Genomic DNA, 17,305 nt, shown 5'->3' with positions numbered 1-17,305 from the left:
CAAAAAAAGCATCTGTTTGTTAAGTTGACAAACAGATATTTTTTTGTAAAAGCACCCAATGCCGTTCTTTCACTTTAATAGCAGGTGAACACTTTTCTTTAGACGCAGCTGGGCTAAAGAAAAGGGTGCGGCCTGCGCTGCTTAGGCACTAGCAAACAAAAAATAAATATATTTGTCAGCATGGCCACTATACTTAAAGCGGACCGCGCTGCTAAAATAAATTAAGAAAGAAACGCGGCTGCTATAGTTAAAGCGGATCGCCATTAGTCATTAAAATAATTTGCATGCTGCGACGTAGTGGGTGGTATAGGGGCAAATTATTAAACCAAATAGTGCTCACAGCCAAGATGAACCAGACGGTGTAATAAGACACGTAAAAGGTCCAGTCGTTATGGGAGGTAACATATGCAAACAAGGTGGTAGCAAGGAGGGACTAACAAGCCTATTAACGACTCGGAAGCCAGCGTTTAAGAAGGACAATGACACAAGCCAATTAAAAATATGGGAGGAGAGTAGGCGGGGCTTCCAAGCCAAACTCCAATACTGCATGCCTCGCTGCAGCGTATGCACTGTCCAGCCTCGACCTAAACATGTTCTCCTGGCTACCACCAACATGTGAGCAGAGCCAAAGCACCTCTCGATAGTACTCCTGAAGGCCCTTTCCTTAAGTTGATCACATTATGTCAGGTGACCGCTGTGGTGTCAAGCCAGACCCAAAAAGTTTTGCCATTGAAGAATTTAATTAATTCACTTTGTGCAATAGCGCTAACAATGTGTAGCAGTAATTTAGGCCAACAAAAACTTGGAATGAATTAGCATCAACAATTCAATAACTGATTTTCCTCTGTATTGGCGCCTTGAAGATTAGGACAATGCCTCTTTAGACTGTCACATTTCCCAGATGAACATTCACATACACCAAACAAATTTGCAAGTGCTCAAACCATGTGAGAATGCACAACACAATAGGTAGGTAGTTTTCCTGGTACTTCTTTAGCCTTCAAAAAATGAAGAAAAATATGTTACACTTTATTTCACACAAATGGCATTTTTGGGTTAAAGAGGAATGGTATAGTTTTGATTAAGCGTTAGACAGGAGTACAGCTGATCGGTATGGGCACGCAAAGTGCCACTTAGGCCGACTTAAGGAGGATGCAATGTATGCATTAACCCAGGAACAGACAGGCTTGGTAAATCCAGATAGTGTAGTAGGATATCGTAATGACCGGGAGTACAAAGTGCCCTCGTTCCAATTTACGCCCCACTGGGTTAAAGTGTGTGATTCACACTGGATACAGAATGCAGGCCTTTACATTTAATTCAATTTGCAACACACTTCAGGAGTTGTCACTGGCGATGCATTTAATAACGAAGCTCGCAGTGATAGGAGAAATTGACTGTGCCATACTGCCAAATAAAAAGTGTTTTTTGTTCAGAATTTTGTGAAACAATATCATATACGTTCTGACCACAGAATATGCACAGATTAGGCAATTCAATATTGTACTTATTTATGTTCATGGTTCTAGTATAATCAATAGGATTTTCAAATTGTTTTGTATGTTGTTAATAAAATATATGCAAATAAATAAATATATGCCAGAGAGTTCCAGCCCATAGTAAAAGGCTGTGTGAACTAGTCAGCATACAATTCAGCCTCTAACTTTCCTCAAGAAGAAAAGAGGAAATGGGTAGGGGTGGAGCTCTGCTCCAAGGTCACGTGGCTATTGTTATTCTTTCAGTTCGTTTTGTAAATCAAAAAAAATAAAATAAACAGTGATAACGTTTTTAATAATAAATAAATGAACTGAGCACGGTGTCCCCGAAGTAAAGGCCACGCTCAGTCTTAAAGTATATATAAACTAAAAAAAACGAGTGTGGTGTCCCTGAAGCGGGAGCCGCGCTCAGCAGCATTGCAAAAACAAAACAAGCGCAGCTGAAGCGGACTGCGCTGAAAATGTAAAGAAAAGAGTGCTTACAGACTTATAAAGGAGACCGTGTAACGCCGGAAGAAAACGATCCAGTCCGGATGGGCGGGGCCAAAAGGAGACAGGGCGGTAACAAAGAGGGACTAAGAAGCCTCCTTCACAATGAAAAGCCACCGTTTAGCATGAACGATGGCGCCAGCCAATGGAAAGAAGGGACGGGGTTTAAACTCCTCTTCTGAAATGTCCCGATTACAAGAAGCCTCGCAGAGCGGACAGTGCATGCGCGCTGCAACGCAGGTCTGTGAGACCTAAAAAGGAACTGGACAAACTGCTGTCTCTTCACATGTAGGTAAGAATAGTTGTTTCCCGGGTTGTGAGAGTCACACGTGTAACACAATGAGTACCATGTCCACGGCAATTGGAGTGCAGAGAATTAAATTCGATAGTTCAAAACTGGCATATTACACCCGCCTCATATGGCGCAACAGTTTTATTGCATGATAATACACGTTTTGGGTTCAAAAAATACTTAAAAATCCTGTTTGTCGATCCTTTTCAGGTGCAGAATGTTTTGAAATCAAGCCACCGGAAGGATGGACAGGAGCTCAATGCTTTGTTAAATGCCCCCCATGTTCAGGTACTGTTTGTATGTAGTGCTGTTTCAGTAATGCTTCTGTTTGTGATGCATGCCTTTTTATTGTCCGTTTTTCTAATACCCTCTTAGGTCCCTACATTTGAATTTATTAAAGAAGTCAAAAATCTTACCTTGAGGTCTTACCTTTGGTAACCCATTACTGTCTAATTTTATTTCTGCAATGTCATAATCCTATTCTGAAGCAATGTTATAAAAATGCTTTCTTTTCACAAATGCAAGTGCCTTCTGTAAAGGGGTTTACGAATATCACACGCGGTTCTGATTTAAATGTACCTCTTGCACTTATTTGACGCATAGCTTTGATGTCATTGGATGAGTACATTTTTGTGAAGAGTTAATGCTTTTCTGCAACCTGTTTGATGTTTTTTTAGAATCTTATGACTGTGGTATAAGTGGTCCTCTTGCATGCTCATATTTCTTTTTCTCCATGTTTTTAGGTCTCGCCTGAGCCAGTGCATGTGATGCTCTGGCGAGACTTTTAGTAAGCGGCTTTTGGAAGTGCTACCAAAGCGCCCACCAGCTTGCAGTGACGAGCACAAGCATGCGCGCCACCCTCTGCCTCTCCAATAACTGTGCGCGCGCCTCCCTTGCGTGCTTTGCACAGAGTGCGGTATTGCGATCACTTTCGCTTTCGCCGCGAACGCCATGAATTTCTCTTTCACGGCCGCGCAGTGTTACTTTTACGGCCGCACTGCCAATGCTCGTTTTTTTTTTACGGTGTAGCGTCAGCCGACTAGCCATCTAGTTTTAAGATTGCTGCGAACATGACAAAGCCACGAAATACTCCTGATCCAATATGGATGGATCCACTCATTCCCTAAGGTTGCCACGCCCCAGTCCGCTTTACTTCCGTATATACCGCATAGCTTGATGACGAACAGAGTAGCTGCCACCTTGGTGTGGTAGTTCGGGTGTCACACCGACAGCAGTACAGCTGTTTAGAACGAAAAAAAACGCATGGCAGTCGCTAGTCTGTTGACAAAACACATGCAAGGCGATCTGCTTATTATCTTTAACACTCCGGAAATACGAGCATTTGAGGCATTTGTTTTTAATTATTTTTGGGAAAACGTTTTAGACCCGTTTACTCTAAATCGTAAAGTATGCTCTTAGCGATGAAACTTCAGTGATAGTGGAAAAATGTCTACTCTTCGTAGCCATATTTTCTGATATAGTTCATTGTAAACAATCTGTTTTCATAAGGTACTAATGGTCGAACATCTTTAGACTGCTTGTTTCCTTTTGATTCCCTATGTGGTAATAAAACGTCTCAAGTGACATGAAAATCATACCAGTATTGCGACTACGTTTGCCTGTCTAGGAGGCAGTGCCGTGCAACTGTGAATTTTGTATCCTCCTGTTTTGGTGTATGGAGTCTCAATTGCTGCTTACTTAGAATATCAAAGACTCCTTAATTTTTTTTGTTTCTTGAGCAATTGTCACTTTAGATTTTGAAAGAAACTTAAAATAACAAGTCTGTTTATGTGTATTCAAACTTGGGGTTTGGTATACATAGAGCCCTATAAGAATTAACCTATCTACAATGCATAAGTTAGCAATCGCCGCAAAGTGGAGATACAGAGCAGCCAGGTTAGGGATGGAATTAGTGGCGATCTTTGAAAGGGGTCCGGGGTAGTGCCTGAAATACATTTTCAGCAAGCAAATCAGCTTGGGGAGGTTATCTATCCCCCAAGAAAATGTTCACAAAATATGCTTTGCTAAAAAACGATCGGTTATGCTCAGTTGCTCTTAAAATGATTAAAAGACAATCTGTGAAGTAGACAATTGAGAAACTGCACCTTCAAACTGTCTGTCTTCTACCTTGTTATTTATTTAAACTTCTACATTTCATATATCTTTTTTCCGATAGCAAGTCAAAACTCCGTCATATATTCTGACAAAGCATCTACATTGAATAGGTAGGGTTGAAAAATATAATATGGAAATGTTGTGTTCGTAGGTAGAATTATGCAGCTAACCAGACTTCATTGTATAGCAGTGCTGTCTCACAGGGGATGGAAACCTTACAGGTTCAGGCAATGATAGTATTTTCTTTTGTCCTAAAATTCCATCTACCTAAGAATATCTTCTAAATAGAGGAAGCCGCTGACTTTGAGATCCTGCAGTGGACTTCACTGCATAGCCTAGCCCCTTTCAAACCAAAACTGTTTGTTTTCTGGTACTACAGATAGCAACCAGACCACAGTGTATTCCTTCACAGCAGAATACATGCTACTTCTCAAGTTTCTCCGTTCACCTCAGATCCGTCCATAAAGCGTCTTGAAGGACTATGCACCTTACAAGAACACATTACAGTTTGTATCAGACGTTTTTAATAACACATGATCGTATCACTCAGTGAACACAGTGGTTTCATACCTTGACTGTAGCGTGCACCGGCATGCAAGTCTGTAAATAAAATGCACACTCGAACAGATGAAGGGTAGGAAATCAAAATAATTATTCCGTCGTGCTATAGGCGTCCTCTTCGAAGTGGAAGTGAAGCCCTTGCTATTGCTCTGGATTTGCAAGTCATTTCTATTTTATTGTAACTCATTGTAAGATTTTAATAGGATTCACACTATTATAAGATGGCTGCCTTTTTGCGCGATCCTTTAGCGCTCGCGTGTTAGTGCGGTCTTACCTTTGCTGCTAGATAAACAAAGCAGGTGATTTTGCTTGAAGTCGCAAGCTAATAGCTTCTTCTGCATCTGTAGGAAGTAGACCAGGAAGGATGTACATCTCAATGTAAGGTGCACGCTAGTTGGTTACTTGGTAGCTGGCTCCACTTTTCATCTTAAGGTATAGTGGAGAGAGTGTTGTACTCCATTTTTAACTGGGGTAAGTTTGTTGTTCACTCTGCCAAGATTTCTGTGTACGGTCCATAGAGCAGTAAAGTTAAACAGCCGTAACTTACATGGTCGTGTCCTCTATTCAAGACACGTGCAATGTCCTTTGTAAAACTGTTATGGGACAGCCAGGCCAGACAAGGCGCATTTTGAGAGTCACATATGTCACCACTAGTCTGAGTCAAATGATCGGTCTAAAGAGGTTGTTGCCGTTACATGTTGTTTTAATTGGTGATTGTGCAGTTGCATGTCATAATTCTCACCACAGGAAGTGACATCACGTAACTTTTGATTATTGTACTTTAATGTTTATATCTATATAGAATTTCTATAACTCAAACGGAGCTTACAGTCAGCGCAACATGTACATGGTCAACGGCAAGCCTAAATTCGGCGACTAAGCTAAATTGTCAACTGTCAATGCATTGTGATGTACTGTTCTGTAACGAGGTGAGTCTTCAGAAGAAAAGGGGTTCTTTTAAGTGTGTGTCGCATAGTAAAACATATCTATCCTACAGAAGGCAAAAAGTTCAACAAGGATGACAGGGAAGAAAAAGAAATAAGAGTAGTACCACAATCACAGCGCAATCAGCAGAAGGACAGCAATCAAACTGAAGCAATCAATTCTTGGACCATGCCATGCTGAAAAAAAGCATTTGCATAGCCAATAGTTCTCACCTTTAGGACCTTATAAGTGTTTAGCCATGGAACAGTTCATGTTGTTGCACCAAGGATATTGTGCTGCATAACTAAACACTTATAAGGTCCCAAAAGCGAGACCTGTTGGCTATGCCAATGCTTGTTCTGTACTTGCCAATAGCTTGACTGGTTGATGCACACACCTCGCCAGTCACACTGCAGCCAACTATCCGATTTAGAATGGGATTTATTACATCCCAAATAAGCAGCATGAGCCATAGAGGTCTACTGCTTGGGTCTGTTTCAGTACCTCCTTCATTGCAAAGGTACAGCAACTTAGATGTCAGAATATTGTTGTCCCAAATATCGCTCAACATGTAATGTAATGTAATGTAATGTAATGATGTCTTGTAAAGCGTATGAATCACCCCACATGGGGTATCTTCGCGCTGTAGATCGCTGGGGAACCCGTCCTGGCTTTTCCTGTGAGATGGTCCCTACTGGGTATCTCCAAGGTGAAACCAGGCATCCCCGGCGTATGTGGGGGGCCGTTGTGGAGATGAGGCAAGCTAATTCCCAGAGTTGCAGAGTGTGATCCCTGGTTAGAGTAGGCACGAGGCGAGAATTATCGAGTCCGCTGACCCTGGTCCACGATCCTGCCGCGTCGGGAATTGAACCCTGGTTCCGGGCCGTCCTCTGCTTCCGGGTCTGCCGCCTCTAACCAGTGAGCCACACCAACATGAATAGTGTGTCTTACAAATTGCCCACAAAAATATTGCCCTTTGAGTTTCCTTTATAAATAATATCTCGTGGGGTAATAGGCCGTTATATCGCCTACTGTGTTTTGATTTTATATTATCCCAAAGGGGGCAATCTTTTTCTACATGGATTTAGGTCACAATGTGTGTGTAGGATGAGATTCTGACAGATGGGGTTTGTAGTAGCTCCTGGGACATTAGGCGCTCTATGCCATTAGTATTCTGCTTCATTAATAATGGTTATGAACGCCTTTGCTTCCTTGGAAGGGGCAGAATGTACTGAATTGAAAACAAAAATGAAATGTGATGATGAAGTATTAATACCTTCTAGCTATACAAGCCCGAACTTAAGTGCCAAAAATCAAGTAAACATCAGAGGTTTTGTGAGTTCTACTAATATGAGCATGTTGTAAGAAAGATTTCCTAGTGCTCATAGATTCTTTAAAAAGTACCCAGGCGTACAGGTAATGATGGCAGGAGATGTATATGTTGTTGAGACTGTGATTTACATAGAACCTTGCTGGGATATTCCTTAATCAGAAGTGTAACAAGCATTGGCAAAGCCAATAGGTCTCGCCTATGTGAACTATTGGTTTTGGCAGAGTTTTGTAGCCATGCTGTACAGCAGCACGGATGCCTTGGTTTGTTGCTAAAAATTCATTTTAAAAAGTGCTGTGACGCAGCCGGGGCTAATGTGCTGCGCTTTTTTTTTAAGTGGTCATAAAGTGCATTAGCCCTGGATGCAGCATATTCCGTTTTTATTAATATTATTTTTGCAATGCTGCACTGCCACAGTGCTAAACAGCATGGCTACAACTCATTGCCAAAGTCAGCAATGCCCATGCTGTAGAGCAGTGGTCTTCAAACCTCTTAATGCTGTGTGTCCTTTGTAAAAAAGAATCCTAATTTTTTCACAATTAGTCTGCTAACTTGGCAATGTTTAAATATGTCTAAACATATTTAAACATTGCAGTTAAGCTCTGTTACCCCTTTTGACACGCACTCCTAGTCAGGATATATATGACAAAAGTTGTTATTGGTGGCCCGTTACAAGGTACTGTTGCTCATGTTTTAACACTTAAAACAAAGCATGATGCTTCTCTTGGCCAGAGACTGGTGCCCCCCCAGTGAGGTCCCTTAAGGCCCCTCCCGCAGGGAGGGCCGCCTACCAGTTTGAAGACCTCTGCTGTAGAGCATGAACAAAAGGGAATGGCAGAGCCAATATTCTCAAAGGCGCAACCTGTTTGCTTTGCCAATGCTTTTTAGCTCTCAGCGCAATAACCCTGTGGTTCTGAGCAAATAAGTTCATCTTCCTCCTGAGTGAAAAAGAACAAAAGTAAAATTTGTCACAACCCCCCAGCACATATAGAAAGCGATTGCGCCCATGTCCATCTGTTAGTGAAAATACATTTGGAAGCAAATAACAACCAGTCACAATAAAAGCATATAACATCTATTGTCACTATAGACCCCCATTTCAATGGAGAAAAGGGCTTATTTGAAGTGCGTGCAGCATTGTTAAACATAGCTACAAATGGTAAGAGGTTCAACAATGATACCAGTGATGGCAAAAAATAGTAGTAGTACCTTAATCATAGCACAATCAACCGAAGGGCAAAAATCAAGCTGAAGCAATCAGTACTTGGTCCATGCTCCAGCCAAAAGAAGACGAAGTGAAGTTCAACAGGTGCTGGCCAAATAGAAGGCTGAAATAAGAATTACAATGAAGCCAATAAATGTTAAGTAATGGGCGAGCTGCAAGCCCTTTGTTGTATAAAATATCTCTTACAAGCGAGACAGCATGCACTGTCGTAGGCAAGGCCTAAAAAAAAGTCAGGGGGTCACGCTTTTCTCTGTCTGCAGCAGTTGAGTAGATGTAAAAGTTCCTTTATTTATCTTTCTGACAAAGTATGCACACTGTTCTTTTTTTTGTTTTGTTTTGTTTTTCAAAGCTTTATTTATATTTCCCATAAAACCAAACATTACAATTTTGATCCATATGTGTACATAGCAGCCGCAACTATATACATCTTTTTCTACCCTGAGTTTATGGCAAAAATAATTGTCCGTAAGTTAAAAACAGTAATATACACTTGGTGAGTGTCCCCACAGTTCATTCCATGCAGTGCCACGATGAGAAGCCCTGTTCGGTTTGTGAGCTTACCGATGTTTGTGCTAATAAGTAGGATCTAAAGGGTAGCCATATGTCAAGTGGCCTAGAAGCTGGGGGTTGCCACTGGGCGTATAATTCAGTTAGTATTGAAGTATGACTTGCTAAACATCCACCCTTTCAATGTTGGTGAGTATTTATTCCCCCAGTGTATTGCGACTACTCCCTTGGCCAATAACAATGCTAATGCGCAGAAGCGCCGGGAGGATTTGGGGAGGTCCTTAACATATCCCAGCAGTGCCATCAAGGGCGTAAGGGAAATGGGCGAGCTGGTCATATGTCACAGTTCTTCGAACACCTGCATCCACAATTGGGCCACCTTGTCACATGTCCATGTCATGTGTGTGACATCTGCCTCGCAAGCACATGAAGGTCGAGATGCGCTTTGCTTTCCTAGTACTCCTCCTGGCCAAGCAGTGCATCACAATGCACTGGAAGGCGCCTGACGCCCCCCCCCCCCCCCAAGCGGCGTGGGTGGGTGCAGTCAAGAAGTGGGGTGCAGCGGAAGAAGGAATCCTGTGGGGGGAGGAAGCCCAAGGAATTCGCAAACATCCAATTTCCATGTCATCGGCCATTCTGCTTCACTCCTTTACACAGGAAACGGCGGTAGCGGCAGGAACGCCGGGGGTGGTTCACCTAGGCCCTCTACAACCCCAGGGGATGCTCGTGCGGGAATGCAACAGGCCCATACACCCAGTGGGTCAGTCGAATTAGTGGTCATTGAATCGTCAACGGGCTCCCGCGCAGAAAGCTCTTAGCGTGGTCCCTCCCCCTCCCTCAGTCCGACTCGGCGTAAGAACATCATGGTATCCCACAATAGTTCGGCACTCAGGGGTTCCCCAATGTGCAATCTTCAACATACGGCACAGGGCATCCCAGTTTTTCTACCCCACGTTTATTCACGGTTTAAACACAAGGCAGGGCATATTATCCTTCAACCCCTAGGTTGGTGTGTCATAATTAGTAGTTCCCAAGCGGAATCATTTGAATGCTAAAAGTCGTCGGCAATGAAAGATGTGCTGCATGTAATATTAAAAAATGGCAATAAAAATATTTTACAAAAAAAATGTGTGCGACATCTGCCATCTGGTAAATCACCGGGGCATATGTGTAATCGGGAGGGATCCATGCCGTGAACCCTAGCAGGGATAATATAAGCCCGTAGCAAGTACTTAAAGTGTAATATCTTATGTTTGTGGTTAAAGGATACTCTACGTATTTGCTCGCAACCGAAGCGCCATTGTATATTCATGAGGGGTTGACCCAAGTACCATTCCCATGCCTGTCGAACCCCTTCATCACTAGCTGGGAGCAGTGCAATAGTGGCCTTGTACATTTTAGATATAAGGTGCGCCCCGCTGCTATCCTTGATTAGGAGTGTCAAGGTGGGAAGTCTGGTGGTTCTATAGGGTAGCTGGGGACCTGCGATCTTAGTGCTCTTTGCAGCCAGCATAGTATGAATTGATCCATAAATGTAGCCTCCATGAACAGACATGGCCATTGGGGAACACATCCCCAAATGTTGCCAGTTCAAATTTAGTTAGGGTGCGTTTCACGGTCGCCTCCTGTGTAATGGGAATCCATAGGTTTCCCGCTAATGGAAGGGCCAAGGAGTATAGGAGAGGCGCCCCAGTTGCCCAGGTCAATTGCTTCCAGGCCCACTTCTTCACAGTATTCTCATTGTTGTGGTAAAAGCTTCTAAAATAGTCTACTTCTGAATTACTAGTTAAAGCTGAAGTGTAGTGCCACTTTACCAGGGTGGTGAGCAGATTAGTAGCAGCCCCATACACACTATTATGCACACACAACAACCTTCACACAGTCCTTCATTCTACATCCCTAGTTCCTATATGAGGCCTTTGGCAATCAAAGTACACACTTTACCATTCTAACATATTCTATGCACAATCTGGTACCAGATCAGTTATAGACCAATGTCCTGTTTCATCTACTTCATTATTTGTATTGCCCTTCACCTCTTTGCAATTTTCTCACTTTCCATCTCGCAGTCACTTATTTATGACATTACTTTACTTGCCAGTCATGCATCATAAGATGCCAATTCTTGAAAGTAAAGTGCTTGTTGGAAATTTCCCCATCCCCTTTTTTACGTCTCACCTGAGACAGGCCACGCGCTGTTTCTTGCGATGACTTTTGTTTATACAAAAGCATAACTCTAAAAAGGGGCTTTTAGCCCACCCATTACTTAACTTTGGTTGGCTCATGGTCACTCTGATTTCCTTGCTTCTCATTGGCTGGTACGTCTGTTTGACTTTAGTCTGCTCCCTTCAATGGAGCAAGGACCAAGTACTGATTAATTGCTGGATTTGTGTCCTTCTACTGATTGCCATGGATTGAGGTCCCTTTTTAGGTCTCACCTAGGCAGCGCTTGCGCTGTCTTTTCGAGACATGCTGTAGGCTGGTATGGACATTATGTAAGCTCCTCCAATTTTCCACACATCTTTAAATTGGCTTCTCTTACTGTCTTTTGTAAATGCTAGCTTTTGATTCCGGAATAGGCTTAAGACTCCTTTCTTATGTTACCTCCCATGAGGACAGCCCCTCTTACATGTGTCCTTACTCTCACGGTTTCATTAACAGTTAGTGAGCACTATTTAGTTTGTCTTGCTGAAGCAGGTACGACATGTTGCATGGGCGGCCACCACATTTCTTTTCCATGTATTTACTTTTTTTCAATGGTGACACGCCGCACTTTCTTTTTAAACATCTTAAGCTAAAGTGCTGCGTGCCGCAATTGCTTCAAATGTAAATAGAAACAAATATAACAGCCTCACAACGTTTTTGTCTATATATTTAATTATATAGCGATCGCGGCACGGTGGCCTTCAGCTTTAAACATCTGAAGTAAAAGCGGGCGTGCCGCCATTACTCAATAAGTAAATACTTTTTTTTTTTTAAGACAAACTGCCGCCACATTTTTTCCCCTTTATTTGCTTTTGTTACAATCGCAGACACCACGCTTTACCTTTAAAAATCTGAAGGTAAAGCGCAGCGTTAGGTGAATTGCTTTCGGGAGTATTTTCTTGAGCCTGCGCAGTGTTAAGTCATCCTCCGTCCTGCACTCCGCAATTTCAGTGTGTGCATCATCGATTTCAGCAAGTTCGAGCAAGATATCAGCAACAGAAGCAGACTAAGCTCTACTGTACTAAGTGTGTGTGTCGGCAAGCCCTGTTGCTGGGGAAGAAATAAGGCAGGCCTGGACCCGGTCTTGGGAATAAGTTGTTTTCTTCATTGCAGGTGGTAGTACCATATATGGCTAATAGGGGTCCACAGGGACACCTAGTAACAGGCGAAGGTAGTGCACCCTTTTCTTGCTTCATGCATTTTCTTTTAGTAGTTATGCTACTACTAGGATATTTTTTGAGAAAAAAGATAACAAACATTCTCATTTGCAACCCCAATAGCTCTATATTTTACTTATACAATAACTATTGCATTACAAATGCTTGTTAATTCTTTGTCTAGAACCACTCCTTGAGAGTGCATGTTTTATTCTACTGCCTCCCTTGTATTTTCCTTCTAACCCACCCCTGCTATCCCCACGCTCCAAGTTACAATCTTGCTCTTTGACCATGCAACTTTTTCTCTTTTGTGTGCTGATTTAAAAAGTACAAGGGCAACGGGTGCCAGCTGCTGCTTATTTACACGTTTTAATTTAGTGGGGCAAGGCCTTCACCAGGGCTTCCGCCTTATTGCATTGATTAATAGCGTGAAATAGGGGTTCACTGATTAATAATCTTGGTACTTTTGGCCTCACCCACAAAGAATTTGTTTATCTTTGGGTCTGATCTACGTATTCTAACATCATCAAGCCTGTCCGGAGTCTTTTGGGATTTGGGTGATTGTGTCCCATTCATAGGGGTCTGGCCTAGGGATGAGAGGGTGTGAAATATTTTAAATAAAAATCTTTTCCAAATGTAATTCAATTTCTGTTAAGAGCTAATCCTTTTAATGACCGTGTAGGGCGCAGAGAAACAGATTGCTGTTTATTGCACGATCATTGCACCTAAAAGCCCTCCACATACACACACTCCTCTTTTTAGTATATCCCACCACATAAAGAGCGGAAGGGCCAGTTTACTGTTGATGGCGGAGTGTGGTGTTTATTAGCACAGCCTTAATGCATAGAAGCCTCCACATTCCTCCTTAGTATCTCCCGCAGTATTGGGTGCAAAGCGAGGTGTTTCTGAGCACAGCCAGGATGCCTAGAAGTCCCCACACTCCTGGTTCGCATCTTCTGCAGTATGAATTGTGGAAGGGGAAGCTTGTTGTGCAGAGAAAGGTGTTTCCGAGCACAGCCCGGGTGCCTACTTGTCTTCCCCTAAACACCCCTCTTTAGCATCCCCCGTAGTATAAAGCGCAGAGAGGGCATTGCATTATATTTTACTATAGAATGGGTGGTTATACCAAATCATGATAGGAAATACCATTCCAAAGCATATCAAACCATACCCTGAAGTGACAGGTCATAATATTCCATAGCATACTATACCGTACTATACAACAACGAGACCATGTCAATTGATCCTATACTATAGATTGACAGGCCGTACAATGACTTACCATACCATACTATACTGTGAATGGCCATACCAACAAACAAAGGCCATACCATATTCTACTATGACCGGCTTTACCATACCATAGTACACAATGACAGGCCATACCATAATATACGTTACCATACCTTTACTGTGACATATTTCACAATTACAGGACATACCATATTATATATACACAATGATGGGTCATATCATACCATATTATACAATGGCAAGCCAAACAGTATTCGCAGTAACACCCTGTTGGCAGGCCATACCATACTATACCATACCATACTATACAATGGCTGGCCATTCCATAACATGGCCATACCATAACATGCCATACCATACCATGACCGGCCATACCATACTATGCAATGACAGAGCATACCATATCATACTATACAATACCGTACCATACTATAAAATGACAGGCCATACCATAACAAATATATACAAATATAAATAGCCAACAGATCTTATAAGTCATCAGATTTTTCTTAATAAAATTGCTACCCTCCTGGCAAATGAACTGAAGGAAGCAATGAATCGCTTAGGGTTCAGGTGCATCCCTTGCTATTGACCACATCTGCCGTGATTGTATCCAAATAGGCTAACATTGGTCTACTTTTTCCAGTTATTCTGCCCACAAACGTTCCAGTTTACACATGTGAAAGTATTATGCTTGGTCCACATTTAGCCTTTATCATGCAAGGGGGTATAATGCAAAGGCTCTCAACTATTTGTGTCTGCGCAGAGATTCAGATTAAAGGTGATTACACTAAGTGAAACAAAGCAACCGCAGTAAACCTTCAAAGAACACCCTCCATCACTTATTCCAATAAATTAGTTGGCTGTGCAAGCTCTGTATTGAATGCAAATGGTGAAATCCAGCATTCTACCCATTTAAGACCAAGCTTTGTATTGGATAGATAACATGAAAGGGCCTATATATCAAGTAGGCAGCATATTCATTGTCTTGCATCACTAGTGTTTGATTGAGAGCCCTGGTGAGAGTTTACGACTGTGGATTGGCATTGCCTTTTACACACTTTGATTTGCAGCATTTGAGACCGCCGTCTGTTTTTGTAAAGTAGTTAGCACGACCTTCGAAGTTAACTTTAAGTTTAGTAGTGTAGAAAATGGCAATGGCATAGTCTATCCCAGCTTCACGTAGGTCCATCTTAGTCTTGGCAAATGCCTCCTGAACTGACTAGGTGCAATCTGGAAAGTAGATATTGTGGTGCCTTGATATTCTATGGAGCCTCACTGGCTCTTTTCAGGATTTGATCTCTCTCTTCAAAGTTCAGGAATATAGCAATGAAGGACCATGGAAAAGAGCATGTTTAGCTGCCAGTGGTCCCATGTCCGAAAGAGCAGCTTATAGCCGGGAGGGAAGAGTGACCACAAATTGGCTTAGCTGTGCAGGTGTTCACTTGACAGTACATAAGCACATTTCCCCTACTCTCTGGTGCATTCTGGGAGTAGTATGCTATTTAGGCCCTGTGTTTTATTGCCAGATATTATCCTTCCAGCATTAGTGCCTATGCGGGCTGCAGCTCCAGATACAGTATCAATTTCCTTATCCAATAAGGGGGTGCAACGTCTGCACCCATCTGGCTCCCCCGGCTGTACCCAACGTGTCCTGCTATTACACTCTGGAGGCTTTCTCAGGCCCAGCAGGATCACAACTGCAGCCTTTGTCCACAGTTGGCCATGACGCAGCTGGCACTGCGCCCAACACACAGTGCCAAGCTGCTCATACTTATCCACTGAAGGCTGCCATCGGCATTCCCAGCTTTACTTATACAGGTGGCGACCTCCTCTGTATGGTGAGCCCATATTGTTCAGCCTAATCATGGACAGTGTAGAGGCTTCATCTGCCACTAGATATCCTACAGCTTGCAGGATGCGGAGCAGGAGCTTTGAAGGTTTCCTCATCTGGTGAGGTTGTTTCAAAATAAATGCTCTGCCATGAGTCCCAGGTACTTTCAAGCAAACTCCAGGTCGAAGTTGTGGAAAAGCACAGATCAGGGGATGTGCATAAAAATCCCTTAGAAATATTGAATATCCCTTAGAGCCAGTCAAGACAATTAGTACGAAGTGAAAAATATATGGTAGCACCACAGTAATGCAGAGATCGTTTATTCTCTCTAAACTGAATGTCTGTACAAGACTGAGAGTGATAGGAACTAGAAGTTAGTGGCAGTTTTGAAGGAGATGTAGTCATGGCAGAGACTGGTCCAATTGTGCACATGACAATTGTCTCCATTCGCTGCCTGTTCTGTAGTCCTGTATCGCAATGTTTTGTGATCTTTCAAGACTAAAATTGAACAAGTTGCCTTAATTGTAAGGCCTTGGTTTTTTTTACAAACAAACCAGAAAACATCACTCAGTGGTGACGGCAACGTTTTGTGGGTATGTTTCTTATTGGAAGAGAACGAGATGCTCATAAGAAGATATGAATGGATTGCAAAGAACTGACTAGTATTTGTAGAAAATCCGCTCTCCTCATCAAGAATGCTGTATTTAGGACAGGAGTTCATCTTTCATTACAGTGTTAACCTGAAGCTCACTGGTAGTTACGCAGCAAATGCACTGAAAGGTAAATCTGCTTGTGGCATGAAATAGTTGTTCTCCGTCAACCTTCCCCTAGGAACTTTACAGAACCATTTTCAGGAAGAATGGTCAAGCATTGGCAAGTATAGGTGCCCCAATTTTATGAAGAACTATTCCAACATATTCACAGTTTCACTTGCTGCCACATGTGCTTTTGCCAAGAATTAGCTGACGGAATGGAGACGTGTTCAGGTTGGATATTTCAGTTTCATATTTTTGATATATAATTTTCTTCACAATAAAGATATTTTCCCTTTGTCTAAAGCACGATTAGGGGGCCTATGCATTTCTAAAGACTTGCGATAGGCTTTCTGTAGGCTTTGTATAAGCTTTGAATATTCAATTACGTATCTGGCTGGTTTTTAAAGTAAGAAATATTTTTAGTTTGCATGCATCACAATTGGAGTCCATGACTTGATGAATACATTGTATGCACCTTTCTTGAATAAAAGCTTATTAGTAATCACCACCCAGCTGAATTCAAAATACAAAGGATTAAGTCTTCGGCGTTTGTAAAAGGTTGTACAGGAAAGGATCAACCTCCTTACCTACTGAAACGAGGCCCGGCACAAGACAGAAGAAGGCGGATCTCAAATGTAAATGGGGAGCAGCCTTGGCCATCAACAAATTAGCAATCTGCAATGGACTTGATAAACCACAACCACCCAATGAACTTCCTCTGATCAGTAGGGAGCCAATGAAGCTTAATTAGGAGAGTGACTGCTTGATCTTCAGCCACAACTTTGAGCCTCTGAATAAGAATACTTTGGATGACTATCCACTGTGCTTGGAGTAGCAAAAATACATAGCGCTTTGTTGGGGTCGGACAATATTTTGAGCTGGATAAACATTTCTCCCCTCACTTTTTGCCTTTTATTTTATTTTTATTTTTGCATGAAACCGCAAAGGCTGTGGTGAGGTGGAGTGGGTGGAGGCATTCAGTGTCTCTTTGCATTGGACTTGTGGACATGGCCTAGGTCATGGTGTGTTCCTAGGTGAAGAGTGACAAATTCGACTGGTTTGTCTGTAAACGGTCATGCTCCCTGGGCTAAAGGATCAGGTTGTGGAGAGAAGTTTTCAGACCTTTAAGATTTGGGTCTTAAACCTCACTGCAGTTGTATG

General features: G+C 42.4%; 1 protein-coding gene across 1 annotated transcript in view; it reads left to right on the top strand.

Annotated features, from left to right (window-relative positions):
• The window catches only part of PALS1 (protein associated with LIN7 1, MAGUK p55 family member), a 489,281-nt gene that overhangs the window by 235,512 nt on the left and 236,464 nt on the right, over nt 1-17,305 (top strand). The window contains exon 4 of the mRNA XM_086951985.1: nt 2,488-2,565. Coding sequence (XP_086808111.1) covers nt 2,488-2,565 — 78 coding nt within the window. The remainder of the gene's footprint in view (nt 1-2,487; nt 2,566-17,305) is intronic.

Source organism: Lissotriton vulgaris, unplaced genomic scaffold, assembly GCF_964263255.1.
Source record: "Lissotriton vulgaris unplaced genomic scaffold, aLisVul1.2 SCAFFOLD_817, whole genome shotgun sequence".
Taxonomy (NCBI): Eukaryota; Metazoa; Chordata; class Amphibia; order Caudata; family Salamandridae; genus Lissotriton; species Lissotriton vulgaris.
This window is presented reverse-complemented; position numbering and strand designations above follow the sequence as displayed.